At 33.3% G+C, this 20280-nt stretch overlaps 1 protein-coding gene across 1 annotated transcript in view; it reads left to right on the top strand.

Annotated features, from left to right (window-relative positions):
• MRPL13 (mitochondrial ribosomal protein L13) overlaps window positions 1-20280 on the top strand; it is a 50572-nt gene that overhangs the window by 22949 nt on the left and 7343 nt on the right. Inside the window, exons 4-6 of the mRNA XM_077167563.1 lie at window positions 1422-1482; window positions 5047-5133; window positions 10317-10438. Coding sequence (XP_077023678.1) covers window positions 1422-1482; window positions 5047-5133; window positions 10317-10438 — 270 coding nt within the window. The remainder of the gene's footprint in view (window positions 1-1421; window positions 1483-5046; window positions 5134-10316; window positions 10439-20280) is intronic.

The following is a 20280-nucleotide window of genomic DNA, read 5'->3' as shown; positions in this document are numbered from 1 at the left end:
AGAAATGTAGTTAATTTTTCCCTAATAAAAATCAACTGAGTATTACCTTACTCAAGTCATTCCCTTACTCAGTCCATTACTTAGAACTTTTCAGAACCGCTCCATATCCTGCAGTGAAATCTAAACTCCCAAAATACAATGTAAATTTTATATCATGCTTTTAAAATTTATCATCACAGTATTTAGATTAGAAAGATAATCTTTAGTATAGAGGATAGAAAGGTTGTTTTGCCCCCAGGAAGATAAAGAATATAGGAATAGTAGTCCAGACTGGTATTTCTTTTTCTGAGACTGAAATTCCATGAAATAGATGGAAGAATATTAGTTTCAAAATTACCCTTCTTTCTTAGTAAATTTCTAGATATATTTTATTAAGTTTTGTTCCTAAAACGTGGTTCTTTAAATTGTCTTTAAAATGTTTTAAAGTCTTATTGAAATAAACTTGTAACAGGAATCCCGTTTAGGTAATCATAAGGTTTTCTTACACAGTCCACTGGCTTTCTAAATTTTTTTCACTATCCCTGAAAATTTTCAGGGCTTTATTCATGTATTCAGTGTAATGAAATACAACATTCCTACATTGTCTTTATTTTTAAACTTCCAAAGCGTGGTCACAAACATTTTCTCATTCAACTCATAAAAACCCTGTGGGTTAAATGGGGCAGATACCATCATGTTTTTTAGGTGAGTAAATTCAAATATTGAGAGGTAAAATGAGTTTCCTGACATTATACAGGAAGCCACTGGCAAAATCTAGATTCACACCTGAATCTGAGGTATCCAAGTTACTAAGCTGCCTCCTCTACTATTCCAAATCTCTTTTTTTAATCTCCAGTTCATCTAGTTTGTATATAGTGATTGACCTGAACACAATCAATATTTTATTACTTAAAGCCAACATGGTCTTTAATAGCTCGAGTGGCTTTTACTAGCTTCTAAGAGAAAGTAGGGTCATGACCCATTTGGAATATGAGCTTGACTTTAGAATCAAGTAGATTACCACCATTTTCCCCAGTCCTGATCCCTAGCTCATGTAGGTCCTTAGTCTATTTTAGCAGGGAAAGTGAAATATTCTGGCTCATGTCTGTTTCTTTCTTAATTTCAAGCCATGATAAACTACTCCATAATCAATGAACAAATGAATTAATAATGAATAATTTAAAATTCAGATTGAAATATAAATGGTTATGCCAAGAACATTTCCAAGATAAGAAACTTTATAAAATAGTGGTAGTTGACCACTAAGAAGCATAGTTTTCAAAAAGTGTAGTTTATTACTTAATTTTTAACACAATGAAAACAGAGCTTCCATTAAAAATATTATTTCATAATAAACATATTCTTGTTACAAAATATGTTCACCTTCAGAATACCATACCATGGTCTACTTCCAGTTTTAATCTTTTTGCTCCTTCCGACAGCTACCCTGGTGGATTTAAACAAGTGACAGCTGCTCAACTTCACCAGAAGGATCCAGTCGCAGTAAGTCTATTGTGTTTTTTATTATTTATCATCTATAGAAAGATTGAATCAGATACTGTTTTTTTGATCAATATCTTATATATCTAGCATTCAAATCTATAAACTCTTTATACTATAAACTTTAGCTGCAGCATGCAAGTTTTGATAGGTGTTACCTTCATTATCATTTATTTTTATGTATTATCGAATTACCATTTATTGTGTTTTGCATTTTAGTCAAATAATTAGGATGCTTTTCTTTTTAATTACCTGAACCTGTGTGCAACCACCTAGAGAAAATTTTCTGTTGTATGTATATTATATCAAACTTTTGATTAAACTTTTGATATACAGGGTTTTTTAAAATTTTTTTTGTATTGTGAAATATATATATAAAAAAGCAGTAAATTTACAAGTATACTTTAACAAACAGTTATAGAACACAGTTTAAAGTCTGGTATGGGTTACAGTTCCATAGTTTTTCATTTTTTCTTCTAACTGCTCCCAAGACACTGGAGACCAACAAATACCAGTATAATGATTTAGCAGTCATATTCATTTGTTAAATCCTGTCTTCTCTGTTATACTCTTCCTTCTCTTTAAATAACATGCATACATAAAAGTATTAAATTTCAAAGTACCTCACCAAAATTAGCTGTAGAGCAGATTTCAGAGTTTGGTATTGTTTACAATTCCATTATTTTAAGGTTTTTATTTCTAGATGCTCTAAGGTACTGGAGGCTAAAAGAAATATCAGTATAATGATTCAGCACTCATACTCATTTATTAAACCTGACTTTCTCTGTATATTTCCACCCTCACCTTAGATCTTTCTCCCATTCCCAAGGGGTATTTGAGCTATTCCCATCTTAACTTTTTCATGTTGGAAGGGGCTATTGATATTATGGGATAAGGGGATAAAAGTAGTTGATGTTCTGGAAGGGCTGGCTGGTCTGCTCTTCAGGACTCATCTGGTCCAGGGACCCATCTGGAGGTTGTAGGTTTTGGAGAGTTATCCTAGTGCATGGAACCTTTGTAGAATCTTATATAATACCCTAAGTATTCTTTAGGATTGGCAGGAATGGTTTTGGTTGGGTGTTGGCAAGTTATGGTAGAAAGTAATGTGTAACTGAAGCTTGCATAAGAATGGCCTCCAGAGTAGCTTCTTGACTCTATTTGAACTCTGTCAACCACTGATACCTTATATGTTACACTTCCCCCTTTTGGTCAGAAGGACATTGTTGATCCCATGGTGCCAGGACCAGGCTCGTCCCTTGGGATCATCTCCCATGCCATTGGATGTGGCCTTTCTCTGTCTAAGCCCAACTCTACAAATGAAACCATTGCTCTTCCCTCTACATGGGACATAACATCCAAGATAAAAGTCTCCTTAGACAGAGAAAGATCACATCTTAGCAACCTATAGGTAGGCTAAGTTCTTCAGTACATATATAAGCATCACAAGAGCACACCTTAATTAAGATCAAGGGCTTAGCCTATTGATTTGGGTATCCCTAATGTTTGGCACAATTCCCCGGTGGTAAATTCAATAGTTCCATAATTTTATTGCCATCCCTCAAGGGACTTTGCCAGTACTTTTTGATTATTTGCTAAATATACTCTGGATGGACACACAGGGTTTTAGCCCTCATAAAAAGGGTAAATTTTAGGCCTCAAACCCTGTGAAATCAGGCTCATAGTTAGCAGATACTTACCAGGAAAGATTGTACTTTTTCTATTGTCCTGCCCTACAACCTGGGTGTTCCCTTCAGGGGAGACCCCAGATTTATGATGGGATCTTTAATCTTGCCCCTTGTCTCCAAGGTGCTTGTCAAAACCCACACCCTAGACTACATGTAGACTGATGCGCTTATAGCAGTCTCCAGCCCTAGTACTTTCTTCCTTGTGCTTTCTCCTCATTTCTAAATTCCAGTTGGTTCTATGTTTTAAAAAGACTTTTTAAAACATTTCTTCACTAGTGTTTGTTTATTTATCATTTGAGTTCTATACTGGAAGAAGTATCTACTCCGTATATTATTAGTCCTCAGTATTGCTAGAAGCATAGCCTCCTCATGCTGTTCTGCAATTTTATTTTTAATTCCTTAATTCTTGATGGACCTGGGCCTTTGCACTATACTAATAGGAGGGATAACATTTTCTCCAGTAGAGACTGTTTTAACTTTTTACATAAATAGATTTAATAAATGAGCAAAGGTAAATTTGACTGTGAAGATATCCTTTTTTTTATTTCCATAAAAAGGTGAATAAAAACAAGTGTCTATTGTCAGAATGCAACCGGTTGTTTGGTATAGTGTGGCCTAAAATTTTCTTGACAAAAGGGAGAAGCATTTTATAATAATAAATTTGTGACATATATTTAGAAGTTCTATGCTTTATTAATTATTTTATTTTTTATAATTTATGTCAATTTTACAAAAACATTTCAGAGAGTGCTTCTCAGGGAAATACTTTCTTAATGTGTTTTTAGATTATTTAAGGTCATATAAAGTATCCTATTTAGCTATTAAAATGGCTTGCATATAGTGCTGTTAAAAAGTCGTGTTTCTGTGACATACATCATAAGTGATACAGAAAATTATACTTTTCTTCAGTATTTTATAAATGTTTTTAAAATTAAATATTAGTCTATTTTTGTTCAGGCATGCTTACTGTACACAAGGGGGCAGTATGGCCCAACTTTCTAATGTCAGGAATTGGGCATTTGCTATTTGTTCAAATTGTTTCAAATTATTCTATTTTATATGCAAAGTCAAAATGCATTGCAAAATATTTTATGAAAACTTAAAAATATTTCAAGGTTAAATTTTTTGAATTATTTTCACTATTAAAGTATCTTAATTATTTTAAAGTCTTGATTTTTTCTTGATTTTGACAAAGAATGGTGTGTTAAGTGTGAGGTCAATTATTTTACTTCCAATTTAAACACCAACTCTTTGCTGGAACAGTAGGTCATAATTTGCTTATCAGTATTTGGTATATGTGGTTTGTAAGAGGATATGTTTCATAATGTAGCCTGTAATGATTATCATAATGATTATAAGTGCAGTCTTGGAGCATTATTTGTAAAATACATTAATTAAAACAATTAAATAGTTAGAAAATTGTTAAATGTTTTGAATTTTTTCGTAATTATTTAGAAGATGACTAATTCTAAATTCAAATAAGCATACTGATTCCTCCTTTTCCTTATGTCCTTTATCCTCGAGGATCCATAAGGTCAGCATGCACCTTAACATGATAAAATATTGAAGCCACAGGTTCTTATTCCAAAATTAGGGAAATCTTCTATCTAGAATTGTCATATACATGGTTTATTTTTTTTTTTACCTCTTCCTTATGTCTTTTTTTCCTATTTCTTCTAAATAAACAATAAATTAACAAGTAGAGCCTAAAGAAAATAGTGATGTACCAAATGATAAAATTCTCTTCTTTGTTGCTGCCTCAAATCTACTTAGGTCTCAGATTCTTTCCTTTCATATTCATGTACATCTCAAATTGTATTTGCCTTCTTTACATCACAAGTCACATTTTTCCTATTGAGTCCTATGTATATCTGTTTTTCAGATTGTAAAGCTAGCTATTTATGGTATGCTGCCAAAAAACCTTCACAGAAGAACTCTGATGCAAAGATTGCATCTTTTTCCAGATGAGGTAAATCATTTGTCAAAGTATCATTGCTTTTCCTAAAATTTTAATTGATTATTCTATTTCCTTTTTAAATAAATACTGTAGACCTATTTTCAATGTTTTTATAATTAACTTCTGAAATTTTTTGTATATGTAAAGTAAACACACCATAATTGCTTCTTTTTTTAAATCATAAAGTGAGCCATCACTGGATCATGTATCAGACTTCTATAAGTTCTGTTTTTTCTTAGAACTGCTTTGTTTTACTGTGGAACAGATCAGAACTCCATTAAATTGAGGGAACTCGGTATTAGCCTCATGTACTGTGAAACCATCTGAACTAAGTTAGTTTACTTTTTTATACAACCAATAGCAAAATTTCTAAACTTAGCTTTGACTGCTAATTATATCTTATGATTAATTTTTTTTTTTTTTTGCATGGGCAGGCACTGGGAATCGAACCCAGGTCCTTGGGTATGGCAGGCAAGCATTCTTACCTGCTGAGCCACCGTGACCTGCCCATGATTAAATTTTAACTATAGAATACTTGTTCCTACTCCAAATTTATTCAACTATAACGTACTTGAATAAAGTATAAACGTTTTTATTGATATACTATTATACAGCTTTAAGTACTTAGCCTTCCTACTTAATAAAATATAGGGCAGGCCACAGTGGCTCAGTGGCAGAGTTCTTGCCTGCCATGCCGGAAACCCGGGTCTAATTTCCGGTGCCTGCCCATGCAACAAAAATAATGAAACACTAGTAATGTACTAGGGTAATAAAATGATTGAATCTAGGTTCTGGAATCAAACTGTCTATATTTGAATCCATACCCCACCATTTACTGGCTTCATGACCATGAAGCAGTTACTGATTATCTCCATTTCCTTATCTGTGAAATGGGCATAATTATAATGCTTACTTCTTAAGATTGTTGTAAGCCTTGAATAGGATAACAGTTGTAGAGTGCTTAGAACAGGGCCTAACACACTAAGTGTTGCCGCCTGTCGTTATCTATTATTCGTGTTCTCATAGCTCCTCCTGAAGGAATAATATAGAAATTCATTCCAAAATATCAAGTTACAACTTATTTTGCTTCTCATGTGCTCTCCTGTTATTTTAAACAACACAAGTAAATTATCCATGTATTTGCCAAAACGATTGACTTGTTACCTTTGTTTTGCATGAATGAATAGAATCACTTTTCATTATTTATTTTGCCTCTGAAGTAGGAAATAAGGGAGCAGTATTATCATCTAAGGATAAATGACCTTCACGAAATCACAGTCTAAACGCTCCTGTTCCTAATTGGACCATCACATTTTTTTAGAAACCATAGTTTCTAAAAGACATAAAAATAATTAATTTATTCCAGGTATGTAGTTAGGATTGAGTGTGGATTTTTAAACATTCATGGTAGGTAAGTTGAACAATAAGTTTCTTAAATTATTTCAGACAATAAAGTAAATTAATCTCTTTCCACCAAAACAGATTGGAAAATGTGTGAAAACTTGGCAAACATTTTTTGTCAAGGTCATTGGAAAAGAGGTACTTATGCATTGCTTGTAGGGATAAAAATGGTGCAACCCATGTGAAATTCTTGGACCTAGGGAACATTTAACAATAGTGTATACACGATGTGATTCATGCTTTGATCCAGCAGTCTCATTTGTAGCAATTCATTCTGAAGGGTAGTTCAGAATAATTAACATGCACAAGATTATATCATAGTAAAGTAGTATAAATAAAGAAATCCTTTTACATCGAAAATCATATGCAATTATAAAAAAAGAATGACAAATATTTCTGTGAATTGATATGTAAGCTTTCTAAGATATATCAAGTGGGGAAAAAAGCAATGTACAAAAGAATAGAGATACATACTATCTTTTTATGCATTTATATACATATGTATGCCTACATATATATGTATTTATATCTGTTTGTGTTCCGTAAAGAAATATGGGAAGAATATATTAGAAAAATGAAGGTTGTTGCTGAAATGTGGGTTCAAAGAGGAAGAATAGGGAACAAAATGAGGTTTTTTTCAGAGAATACCTTTTAGATAGTTTTTAATTTATTTTGTTATTGCATTATTTGGTAAAATAATATAAAGTATTAGAAAGGAGGGCAGTGCTCAGACATCGCAAGGGAAATGTCAAAAGAACACAGGAACCTGCTTGAAGTGGTACTCACTGACCACATATGGGACTGTGTATGCCTGGAAATGAATGATGTCAGTAATGGATTACACTGAATGAAAAGCAAGAATCTGTGATCCCAACATGATAGTCCAAAAACAAATTTCCAATTTGTTATCATTTCCATTCCACTTTACAAGGAAGGAAAAGCTCTTCTTTACAGAAGAATGTCATCTGAATTAGAAAATACTGAATTAGAAGACACCATTATGAGCGTCCTGTGTAACCATTGGGTAAAAGGTTGTTATGGAACACAATATTCACAGTTTCAAAATGTCATGTCCCAAAGTACTTACTATTTGTAAGAGGAAAAGATACTTTTACATTGAAGTAATCTGGTGGACACCACCATAACCAAGAGATCAGACCTGTCATCATCAACATGGGATAATTTGGCATGCTGAAATATTTAGGGTTGAAGTATTTGCACATTACCCTCAAATGGTTCAGCCAAAAGGAAGGAGTTTGTGATGTATGTCTGTTTATAATGCCTCATCAACAACTCTAATTCTTCGTTTCCCATTGATTTTATCCATTCCGTGAATTCCCTCAGTAGTGAGAAACTTGGTAAGCTCATTTCAGTCAGAATTCCATTCCATTCAGCAAACGTCTACTAGGGACACATTATATTCCAAGTTCTCTAGGCTGAGTTAGCACTTGGCAACATTTGATGTTGTTCTTAGTGGCTTCCTAAAGAAGTGTAAAATATTCATAAATATCAGATTGGCAGATAAGCCCCTTCAGTAAGTAAAAAATAAATGTCACTTAATCTTTTATATGTCCAGGCATCCTTTGCTTGTTCTGATTCTGTGTACCTGCAGATTTGAACATACTGACAAAGAGATTGAGTTGGGGGGGGAGCTGTTGTTAAATATTTGTTAAATGTTTTTCAATGAAGAAACACTTACTATTGATAGTATCTGTTGTATTTTGTCAATTTTGATGGCAACCCAGTCTATTCAAACCATAATAAGACATTATTTATTGGTCAAAACTTGACTTATTTGATGTCATGTCTTTGGCCAGATAATTGATTTCCATTTATAATATTGCTCCCTGCAGGGTTATAGAATTTACTTTTTAATGGAAGTTTCTAGGAGCAGAATATAATGTAAAGAGATTATGCCTACTTTCCCTGTGGAAATGCCCATAGGACACTTCCACATTGACGTTCTACCCTTATTTCAGTATAGTAACCGAAATTAACATATCCTGTCTTGCACTACAGTTTCCTGTCCCAGCTGCCTTATTTCTTTGTGATGGCAGAAAACATGAATGTTAATTCTTTTGGTTACCCCACACTCTTCATTTTATCATTCCCTCTATTCAGTCTCTTCCATTTCTTCTTTTAAAATATCTCTCAGATGTGTGCTTTCCTCTTTAGTTTTCTTTTCCTTACATCATACTTGGATTACTGAAATAAAACTTAAAAAAAATAAAAAGAGTTGCTCAATAAGTGTTTGTTGGATAAGTAACTCAAACATCTACCAGACTGTCATTTTTGAAAAAATTTTCTGATAACAACATAAAATGAAAGAGCACTGCAAACAATAGACCCAGTTCAAAAAGTCATGCGAGCAAACCAAGGCAGTTCCTTTTCTGCAGTAGAAAGGAGGGGACTAAATTAAGCATTTTTTAGAAAGGAGATACAGAACTTAATAACTCAATATCTGTCAAAATTGGAGATGTCTGTCACCAGAAATAGGTTTATTAAGGTTAAAATAGTGTATTACTGTAACAGGATTACTTTCGGCATTGATCAAATGTGCTTTTTCAAGGATTCTCATTGACTTTTTTTTTTTTTTTTTTTTAACATGGGCAGGCACCAGGAATCGAACCCGGGTCCTCTGGCATGGCGGGCGAGCATTCTTGCCTGCTGAGCCACCGTGGCCCGCCCTCATTGACTTTTTTTTTTTTTTTTTTTTATTAATTAACGGGAAAAACAAAGAAATTAACCCAACATTTAGAAATCATACCATTCTACATATGCAATCAGTAATTCTTAACATCATCACATAGGTGCATGATCATCGTTTCTTAGTACATTTGCATCGGTTTAGAAGAACTAGCGACAAGTGCTGGAGAGGATGCGGAGAAAGAGACACACTTATTCACAGTTGGTGGGAATGTCAAAGGGTGCAACCACTGTGGAAGGCAGTTTGGCGGTTCCTCAAAAAGCTGAATATAGAATTGCCATATGACCCAGCAATGCCATTGCTAGGTATCTACTCAAAGGACTTGAGGGCAAAGACACAAACGGACATTTGCACACCAATGTTTATAGCAGCGTTATTTACAATTGCAAAGAGATGGAAACAGCCAAAATGTCCATCAACAGAAGAATGGCTAAACAAACTGTGGTATATACATATGATGGAATATTATGCAGCTTTAAGACAGGATAAACTTATGAAGCATGTAATAACATGGATGGACCTAGAGAACATCATGATGAGTGAGTCTAGCCAAAAACTAAAGGACAAATACTGTATGGTCCCACTGATGTGAACGGACATTCGAGAATAAACTTGGAATATGTCATTGGTAACAGAGTCCAGCAGGAGGTAGAAACAGGGTGAGATAATGGGTAATTGGAGCTGAAGAGATACAGACTGTGCAACAGGACTAGATACAAAAACTCAAAAATGGACAGCACAGTAATACCTAATTGTAAAGTAATCATGTTAAAACACTGAATGAAGCTGCATCTGAGCTATAGGTTTTGTTTGTTTGTTTGTTTTTGTTTTTTTGTTTGTTTTTTGTTTGTTTTTTTGTTTTTTGTTTTTTTACTATTATTATTACTTTTATTTCTTTTCTCTATATTAACATTCTGTATCTTTGTCTGGTGTGTCGCTAGTTCTTCTAAACCTCATTGACTTTCAATTTTAAAGATTATATTGTTTTTCCATTCTGTAAAACATTCTTTTCCTTGTTTTTTAATACTTACATACTAAAGCAGATATTGTAAGAAAATTAAAAGCTAAACTTATTTTTCTCATGTAGGATATTCCAGAAGATATTCTTAGGAATGTAGTGGAAGAGCTTCCTCAACCACGAAAAGTACCCAGACGTCTAGATGAATACACACAAGAAGAAATAGAGGCTTTCCCAAGTGTCTGGTCTCCGTAAGTCTTTTCTCCCTTCTTACCCTTTTTCTTCTCTTTTTAAAGCTGAATTCGGTATCATATGTTTCTTCAACCAATTTATGAAATCCTTGAAGGCAGAAAGAATGAGCTCTGTTTTTTCATTCCTTTGGGTACTCTCTGCAATTTCTTTTGTAATTGCCTACAAATAAATTTAGTTCTTAGAACCACAAATCTTTAAGTCTTAAGACTTTACTGGATAAGTAAAAGGGTATTGTTCATCAATGCTTATAGTTTTCAGATGCTTTATTAGCTGACCTTACTTGGATTGATTATAGCCTCTAGGAATAATAGATGAATTCATTAACCTAAAACAAAGTGATTCTCAGTTTTCCAGATTGCTTCACTAAGCCAAAAATATACTCTAATGAAAAGTCATCGATTCTATATACACGTAGATAGTTGCTCTGAATAGAATAATGAAATAAGTGACACTTTTTGCTCTCCTCCATACAGTTTCCTCTACCTAAGGTCTACAAAGTCACTTGGATTTTGTGTGCTATCTTCCTTCTAATTTGTTTTCAGGTTTCTTTGCTTGGCCTTCAAGGCTCTGTATGACTTGGCTCCTTCCCATCTCTTCAGCCTAATTTCCCTTCACTCCCATTCACTGTTCTAAGATAGCAGACTTCTTAAGATCGGTACCTTTTTATGCAATTTAACTCTTCCTTTTCCTTTTCTTCTGTCTAAAACATGTTCCTCAATTTGTCATCTCCTCTGGGATAACTCTTATTCATTCTTAAAACCTGTTTTCATCTCCTTGCCTTCTTAAGATCTTGCTCACACTAGATCACCCTCTCATCTTCACTTCCCTCTTCCAGTGTTTAAGTAATATTTCAGTTTTTCGAAATACAGGTAATCAGACAAATAGAGTTAGATCCAATTTTTTCAAAAGTCAATTACCAAAAGAATTTCCTTGAGCATTTCTTTTAGTACAGTTCTACTGGCAGCACATTTTATTAGTCCTCCTTCATCTGAAAATGGCTTTTTTTCCTTTATCCCTGAAAGATATTTGCATTGGATATAGAATTCTGGGTTGCTAGTGTTTTTCTTTCACCGCTTTAAAGATATAGGTTTTGTTCCCTCTGGCCTTTGTCGGTTCTAATGAGAAACTTGCAGTCATTGGAATCTTTGTTCTCTTGTATATAATATATCATTTTCTACAGCCGCTTTCAACATTTTATCTTTGGTTTTCAACAGTTTAGTTATACTGTGTTTAGGTATGGTTTCTTGTCATTTACCCTGTTTGGAGTTCACTTAGCCTCTTAAATTTATAAGTTTGTATTTTTATTAAAATTCAGGAAGTTTTCAGCCATTATTTCTATTATTATTATTATTATTATTTTGCTTTTGATCATTTTTATGTATGAATACGTTTGTATAACCATTCCCGTGTATAACATTGTTATTGACTAGGTATGTTGCATGGAGAAATGAAGATTTGTTTAAAACAAAAGCAGAATTAAGTTAAATCTTTAAATTTGACATCCAATAAAAAGGGGGAAAAAATCAGGATTGTAGTACATATGACTCTGTGCTTACTTCTTCCTCACCATCACCTTGCTGTTTATGCTTCACTTACCCATTTAACATGTCAGGTAAAAGCAGATTCAAAAAGGTTTAGTAATATGACATGTTCTCTTAGCTAGAAAATATCGTCGCTCTCTGCCTTTCTTCCAAACTCAAGTTCCTAAACATGCTCCTTGTGATGGGTTTTTACCATACCTAGGTTATGCCTGGATATGTTACCTCTCAGATCAGTGATCAGAGCCCTCAGCTCATTATCCCAACCTCCTCTCCTTGCAGCTTTTTAAAATTTTACTCCATATGTTCAAGTTCTCCTACCACACAGGAACTTCTAGTGTATGAACCTTGCAGACATCAGTCCCCACTTCTTATTTTTACTACCCATTTTAGACCCCAGTTATTCATTTCAACATATATTTTCTAAGAACAAAACCATGTCTTTTGGCCTTTTCACCATTTCTGGTTATCAAGTCCCCAATCTCTAGTGACTCCAAATGCCGGCCTAACCCATGGCTTCAGTTGACACAGCACATGACTAAGATACTGATCCTGGTCTAAATACAAGCACAAATACACAATGTTTTTTGCATACACTGGAATTCCTACTGTGCTTTGGTAATTAAACCATTCTTCTATGTTCCATATATATGTCAAACCTCAATGCCTTTGTCATTATTTCTTGAAATATAATTTTTTCTCCCCCAATCTCATTCTCTTCTCTTTTGGAAACATGCAATGGTCTAGTTGCAAGTATGTTAGACCTTGTGACATTGTCCCGTAGTTCCTTGAAACTTTGTTTAGCTTTAATCGTTTTTCTCTGTGTTCTTTACATTGAATTATTTCTGTTGATCCATCTTTAGATTCATTGACTGTTTACTCTGGCATCTCTAATTTGCAATTGAGCCCTTCCCTTGAATTTTTTCCACTTCTGAAATGTTCATTCACTTTTTTTTTAGTTTCTCCTTTTCTGTTCTCTTACATTTCTATGTCTCTTACAAAGAGATTTCATATGTTTCATTCATTTCAAATCTATTTTCTTTATTTTGTGGAGCATAATTTTAATAGCTACTGTAAAGCCTTTGTTTTATAATTCTAACACCTAGGTCATCTCAGGGTTGGCATCTGTTGCTTTTCCCTGAATATTAGGTTACACTTTCCTTCATTTTTGTATATTGAGTGATTTTGGAATGCATCTAAACATTGTAAATTACTAGTCTGCATTCTGTTATAATCATTCAAAAGATGTTAATGTTTTTGTTTTAACGGTTAAAGTCATCCTACAAGTTCTGTCTCACCTTCTGTGCGTGGTAGTTCAAATTTTAGTTCATTTTCTAGCTTTTGTCAGTTTGGTTCTATTCTCAGTTCTGAGTTCTATACTCAGTTCACAATTTTGGCTGAGACTTCTACAAATTCGTACAAAGAATCAAAGGATTCCCTATCTCAGGATCTCTTCTGTCTGGGATTCTCCCTTACTTCCATCCCACAGGGGCTTCTTTTCCAGGTTCTTCTGGCCAGAAAGACACCTGGATTTCTGAAAGAGTTTTAGCTACATGTGCCTTTCTGCCACTGAAACATTCTCAGAGCAAGACATTGAGAGAACAAAGATGCATAACTCACCTACATGTTGGTTACCTCTCCAAGTTTTAATTCTCTTCCATAATGAATCTGCTTTTTTGTTTACTTTTCAGAGTCTTTGAGCCATTTTTTGCATTGGTCGGAGTTTATAGTTGTAATTAGGGGGAGGTATGGAGTATAACGGGTTTACACCATTGTAGTAGAACTGAAGCCCCTTTTATTTTTATTCACAGCATATATCAGTATCCAGAATAATCTTATTTATTTACATGCTTACTTGGGGGGAGGGGTCCCTATATAGTAATATCAAAAGTAGCAACCACTTATAAAGGGTACTTTACATGTATTAACTTATTTTATCTTTACAGCAACCCAGTGAGTTAGTACGATGTATTTCCCATTTTTTAATAAATGAGAAAACTTAGACCCAGAGAATTAAGTAACCTGTCTAAGATCACAGAATTTTAAGTGGTGATTAGTGATTCAAGTCTAAGACCACTGGCCCCTGGGTCCATGCTCTGACCCATTCATTTCAGAATGTCAGCTTTAAGGGGGTAGGGAGTTTGTCTTGTTCCACACTTGTATCCCCAGTACTTAGAAATAATGCCTGGCACATTGTAGCTATTCAATAAGTATATTTTAAATGTATGAAAAGATGAGCTTTTTCCCCTAAAAAATAATTTTAAGTTGTCATGAATAGCCTAATGAAGTTTCGGAAAAATACAAATCCAGCATTAAATCCTGCCTCCAGAGCATCCTAATACTAGAACCTTAACTTAGTTACTCTACGATTTTGAGCCTCAGTTTCCTCTTCTGAACTCAGTTTCTTCAACTGTGAATTGGAGCTAATAATAACTTCTTCAGAGGATTGCTGGGAGGAATAAGTGAGCTAATACATGAAAATATACTTAGCATACTTGAAGTGCTGACCATGGGTTTTTTTTGTTGTTGTTGTTTTATTTTTTAACTTTTTTTGTTGTGACATATAAAATATATACAAAAAAGCAATAAATTTCCAAGTGCATTTTAACAAGTAGTTATAGAATAGATTTCAAAGTTTGGTATGGGTTATAGTTCCACAATTTCAGGTTTTTCCTTCTAGCTGTTCCAAGAGAATAGAATCTGAAAGAATTATCAATACAAAGTTCAACAGTCATACTCATTTATTAAATGCTATCTTTTCTGTTATAACTCCTCTTTCTCCTTTGATTCTTTTCCCAATCTTCAGGGGTATTTGGACTATAATTTTTTCATGTTGTAAAAGGGGTGCCAACAATATCAGATAGGGACATGGAACTAGTTGACGTTCTTAGAAAGGCTGGCCCCTCTGGGTTTCAATACTTATCTGGCCTGGGAACCATCTGGAAGTTATAGATTTCTGAAAAGTAAACTTAGTGCATGAAATTTTTTTAGAATCTCAGATAGAGCACAAGGTGTTCTTTAGGGTTAACAGGAATGATGTTGGCTGGGGGTTGGGAAATGTGGCAGTTAGCAGTATCTAGCTGAGGCTTGCATTTAGAGTAGCCTCCAGAATAGCTTCTCGACTCTGTTTGAACTCTCTTAGCCACTGATACTTATTTTGTTACATATCTTTCCCCCTTTTGGTCAGGAAGGCATTGTTGATTCCATGGTGCCAGGTCCAGGCTCATCCCTGGGAGTCATCTCCCATATTGCCAGGGAATTTCACCCCTGGATGTTGACTAAGGAGAATTTTTTTGCCATTACAAATCTATACAGATTTACCATGCTTACTAATGTAGTATTCTATGTTAATGTACTTAATCATATATAATTCTTAAATTCTCTGCTTTGATAAATTATATATTTAAGAAGAATTTGAGGTACTCCTTGAAGTTTTGACAGGTTACCCTCCTGGGAGAAGTTCAGTAAATCACAGTATATGAGATCTGATTTTCGAGAGAGCACCATAAATGAGTTTATACTCTTGACCAAGAGGAGAGTGGTTCTTTCTCTTTCTCTCTCTCTTTTTTAGCTAGAAATAACAAAGGTACTATTTAATCAAATATGTGATCAGATATATATTATGCATTTGAATATTGTAACATATATTATAAATCAGTTAAACCAGGCAGTATAATAATATGATAACCATTCACATCAAACTACGTTATAATCAAAGAATAATGAGTAAAATACTCATTTTACAAGTAATTCCTGTTTCATCTTAAATTCCATTATATTAATAGAATTAGAAGGGGCTTTTTAATAGATATTTTAAGGAGATTTTTGGAGAAACTAAGAGCTACTTGATGGCTTTTTTTAGTTACTACTCTGGGAATGGGTTTTTCTACCCTTTCTCTTCATTGCAAATTTCCTTGTGGCAGGAGTATGCATTAAATACCAGGTTTTCCTTTCTGCTCTGTTTAAGTTATGATCTTTCCACACAAGTGGCCATATAACTTGTTTTAACTTGTATTACCAAAATAATGTGGTTATACACTTAACTGAAATTGAAGATAATGTCATGATATAGGTGTACTAGTCATTTAATATAAATCATCCAATAAGTCATTCTCCTTGCACATTAGAGCTGACATCAAGTTCAATTAGTCTTTATTACCAGGAAATGTACATGACCAGGAATAAATATGTAGTTTGGATTAACTAGAAACTTGTCATTGAAGATATAATAGATGATCTTTTAGTTCAGGGCTGTCCATTAGAACTTTCTGCAGCAATAAAAAGTTCTTTATCAACTATTTGATATAAATGCCAATGACCACATGTGGCAATTGAGCACTTGCTTGATGGCTAGTGTGACTAAGGATCTAGATTTTGAATTTTAATTAATTTACATATAAGTAGCTTCACATGGCCAATGACTAACTTAATTGGGCCACGCCATTTAGTTGTTTGTCATTTCAAAAAGTTCTAATATTAAAATTATATATGTTAGGATTGGAATGAAAATATTCATCACACCATGTAATTCAGTTCAGTAAAAATTCCATTTTACTATTACTGGTAGACTTTTGTCTTAATGAGAACATTTTTTTTTCTCCTTTTGGAGGAGGAACCTGTTTAAAATATGCTTCTGTTCCATCTAACATAGCTAAGCCAAGAATATAATCTTTCTTTGGAATGTAGTAACTGGAATTTATTAAAGATAGATGTGATAGTGAATCTGCAGAAACTTGACTGAAACAGATATACCTGGATTGCATCATAAATAACTAAACACAAAATAGCTTGCTTTGGTTTTTGTTGCCTTAGCAATAAAACATAAAATATGTTTGGAATATTAAAACATACATTTTGTAATTGGAACTATTAATTTTTGTATGAATATTAAGTTTATCAACTTCTTTATTAGAAGCTAAAAGCTTTTAAGAAACAGTAACAATTGCCAAACTGAATTTTGAACCAAGTAGATGAGTAACAAAACTGTTTTCATAATTATTAAGTACTACCGTTATACAGATTTTATTTAAATTATTTTGTTTCCTACAAAAGTTGTATTCTCTCAACCCTAATTTTAGTATACATTGTTTCCTTTTTCTAGATGTTAGTTTGAAAAATTCAAAAGATATATTTTTTAAGCAGTGGTATAAAATATCTTTAGGAAAGAAGGAATAAAACGGATATTTATGAGAAAACTATAATTTTTTAAAAATTCTCGTACTAAGGGCAGGCCATGATTGTTCAGCAGGCACAGTTCGTGCCTGCCATGCTGGGGACCCAGGTTCAATTCCCGGTGCCTGTCCTTGCAAAAAAAAAAAAAATTCTCCTACTAAAATCCATTTTCCCATATGAGTAGTCTTGACTCTACCTCTCACTTCTTATATTGATGGGTATATTTGTGTGTTATTACTTTTACATCTCATGGATACATAAATTAGATGAGGATATATTATGGTGTTATATTTTGTTTCTGGATAGTACAGAGAATTTGTGTGTTTGTCATATACAGGTAATGATTGTAGTATTTGCATGTTGAATTTGTTACTCTTTTTTCTTTAAAGGGAAGAGTTTATAACCACTATCCTTTCTTCACAGTTGATTTGCTTGGGATTGTAGCTTTCAAATGATCAACTTATATTAATACATCAATAACTGTTTCCATAGTTAGCAGTTGTGCCAGTACATTACAAAAGCACAACAGTCATGGAAATTATAATGCCTTCACTGTAATGGAAATTTTTCATTATGATAGCCTGAAAATAAAACTTGGACCATTTTTGACATTTTTTTTCAAAATTTTGTAGGAGAGTTTTTCTTTAAAAAAAACTATTTCCAGAAAAACAGGTTTCTGGAAAATTTCAAATTTCAGCTTGAATCACCTTGCATTATCTGCAGAGTATTATAACATTCATCAAACAAAACAAAACAAAAATTTATTTTTTAGTTCTCACTTATTAATACAGTGATACTTAATTTTAAGCAAAACCCTTGCTTTGTAGGGAAACTAAGCATTTCAACATCAAGGAATGTTTGCAAATGTTTATAATGAACGACAATGTTTCTGGTGTATAATATTCTGTACAGAGTTTATTATTAAAAGGGTGCCTGCAAACTAGAGCGGGTGGTAAGAAAGTGGATTTAGATTTAGGGAACTTAATAGATAATCTGTCCAGCTCTGTAAAAGGAAAACAGGATTCATGATACTGGAAACAATAGCACAGAAAAGAGTCTTGGTAAGTATCATGTCCAGTCAGAAACTGGGAGAGAGCAAGGATTTAAGCTTAGTGCTTAAATCTGATATGAAAGTTAATTCTAGAAATGTACATAGTTGTACTTTTTTAAAAATTTATACCTGGGGGAAAAAGTTATTTTTAACTGTGCGTTTATAAAATATGCTTCAGATCAGAGTCTTAATTAAAGCACGTTTTCAAATCCCATAAGAAGCTAGTTGGGACCTGGACATCCTCGAAATTTTTCCATAATTGTATGCTGGTCTAGTCATGTGTCATTTTCCTACAATATTTAACTTAATTTGCTATTCTTCACCGTCAGAATTTATTTGCTAGACTTTAGGAGCAAGGTTACATTCCAACTTTCCCAGCCATTTCAGTCACTCAGCAGTTATCTGCTGGTGAATATTATTTGCAAAATAAATTGTGGCTACAAAATATTTAATAGCTAGAAAGCTTAGTAAAATCTATAAAGTGAATTTAAGCAAGTCTTACATTGACTAATTCTTTCAAGTCTTGTTAATCTCCCAAATTTATCCTAACATAGACCTCCGTATTTCCAGTTCTGAGTTTCACCCCGATTGGGTATTCTAAACTGTACTGTTCTTTGGGATATGAACAGATCAGGATGGGTTGTTAAAATAAAAACAATCTTAAACAGTTAAGATCAAATTGTTTACAGTTCTGGCCAATAAAGAGTATAACTTAAAAGCAGTCATTGAATATAATAGCAATTCCCATTGCTTTTCACTGAAAAACAATCAATTCATTTAAGAAATTTTAAGCAACCTTATACATTTAGTTTTAAAAATACTGTTGAGCTGTTTCTGATCAGAATGGTGGTGGTACAGGACCTAGGGAAATAGGTGGTCACCATTTTCCTGCTGGACTCTTACCTACATAGCTAACATCTTTAATTCAAGGAAGATGTGATGTCATCAGACTTCCTGAAGTGGTTTATTCTAAGTAATTCCGTCTATACAATGGAAATTATTAAATAAACTTGAACAGACTTTTTATTGTTTGTAAAATTGTTCCCCATCCAAATTTTATTTTAGTCTTTTAAATGTTTTGTTGGGATGAGCATTGTACCAAAGAACATGCAGGATTGGGAGGAAAAAATCACCTAGGAGAAAGTCACAGCTCTTTGAAATTTATTTTATTTATGTTATATGAAACCCCATGGATTTAAGACTGAAATTTGAATGCTTTTCTACTTTGAAAATGAATTATCTTAAGGAACAAGTAACGTGTCTCTAATTGAGCTTTGGCCTAAACCATTTGCTACAGCTTTATGTTTCATTTATACTCAAATCAATTGGTCTCTTCCCATCATATTACAATGAAAACTAAAATCTCCAAAAATATTTTTCCTGAAGACAAAAAGGAATTCTTTTATAGAAATGGACCCATTTTCAAGATAATGTAAAATGTGTCAACCTCTCTTATTTCTATGTTCTGAATTTGAGTCTGCATTTCTGAGATGTGCTAATTTTGTTTTAATGAATGGCAGTATTCTGCTTCTTTCATTTTAATGAATCATAGTCATTGTTTTGCACAGGAACATTATAATAAAGGATTTGCTATAGGAAATTGAAAATTATGTGGGATGTAATGTGATTCTGTTTTTGAGCAATCATAAGCCTCAAAACCCCATAGCATACTTTCTTTAGCTCCACAAGACCTTTTGTAAGTTCTTTTTCCTCGTTCAAAAAAAAGGCGGGCTGGATGGTGGGGAGAGTAACATTATTTCTTCAAACTATATTGTTTAAAAGCAGTTATCTGCTGGTGAATATTATTTGCAAAATAGATTGTGGCTACAAAATATTTAATAGCTAGAAAGCTTAGTAAAATTTAGAAAGTGATTTAAGCAAGTCTTATGTTGACTAATTCTTTCAAGTCTCATTAAGCTCCCAAGTTTATCCTAACATATATATAAAAACTTAAAACTTTTAGCTTTCACTTCAGAGGTCAAAATGTATACATACTCTCCTATTAGGAAGTGCTAATACAAACAAGAACTTTCTCTTGTACGCTACTGTATTTTCACTGGCCAAAAGCAGGACCCAGTAC

This window comes from Tamandua tetradactyla, chromosome 6 (assembly GCF_023851605.1).
Source record: "Tamandua tetradactyla isolate mTamTet1 chromosome 6, mTamTet1.pri, whole genome shotgun sequence".
Lineage (NCBI taxonomy): Eukaryota > Metazoa > Chordata > Mammalia > Pilosa > Myrmecophagidae > Tamandua > Tamandua tetradactyla.
The sequence above is the reverse complement of the archived record's forward strand: the minus strand, read 5'-3'. Positions and strand labels throughout refer to the sequence as shown.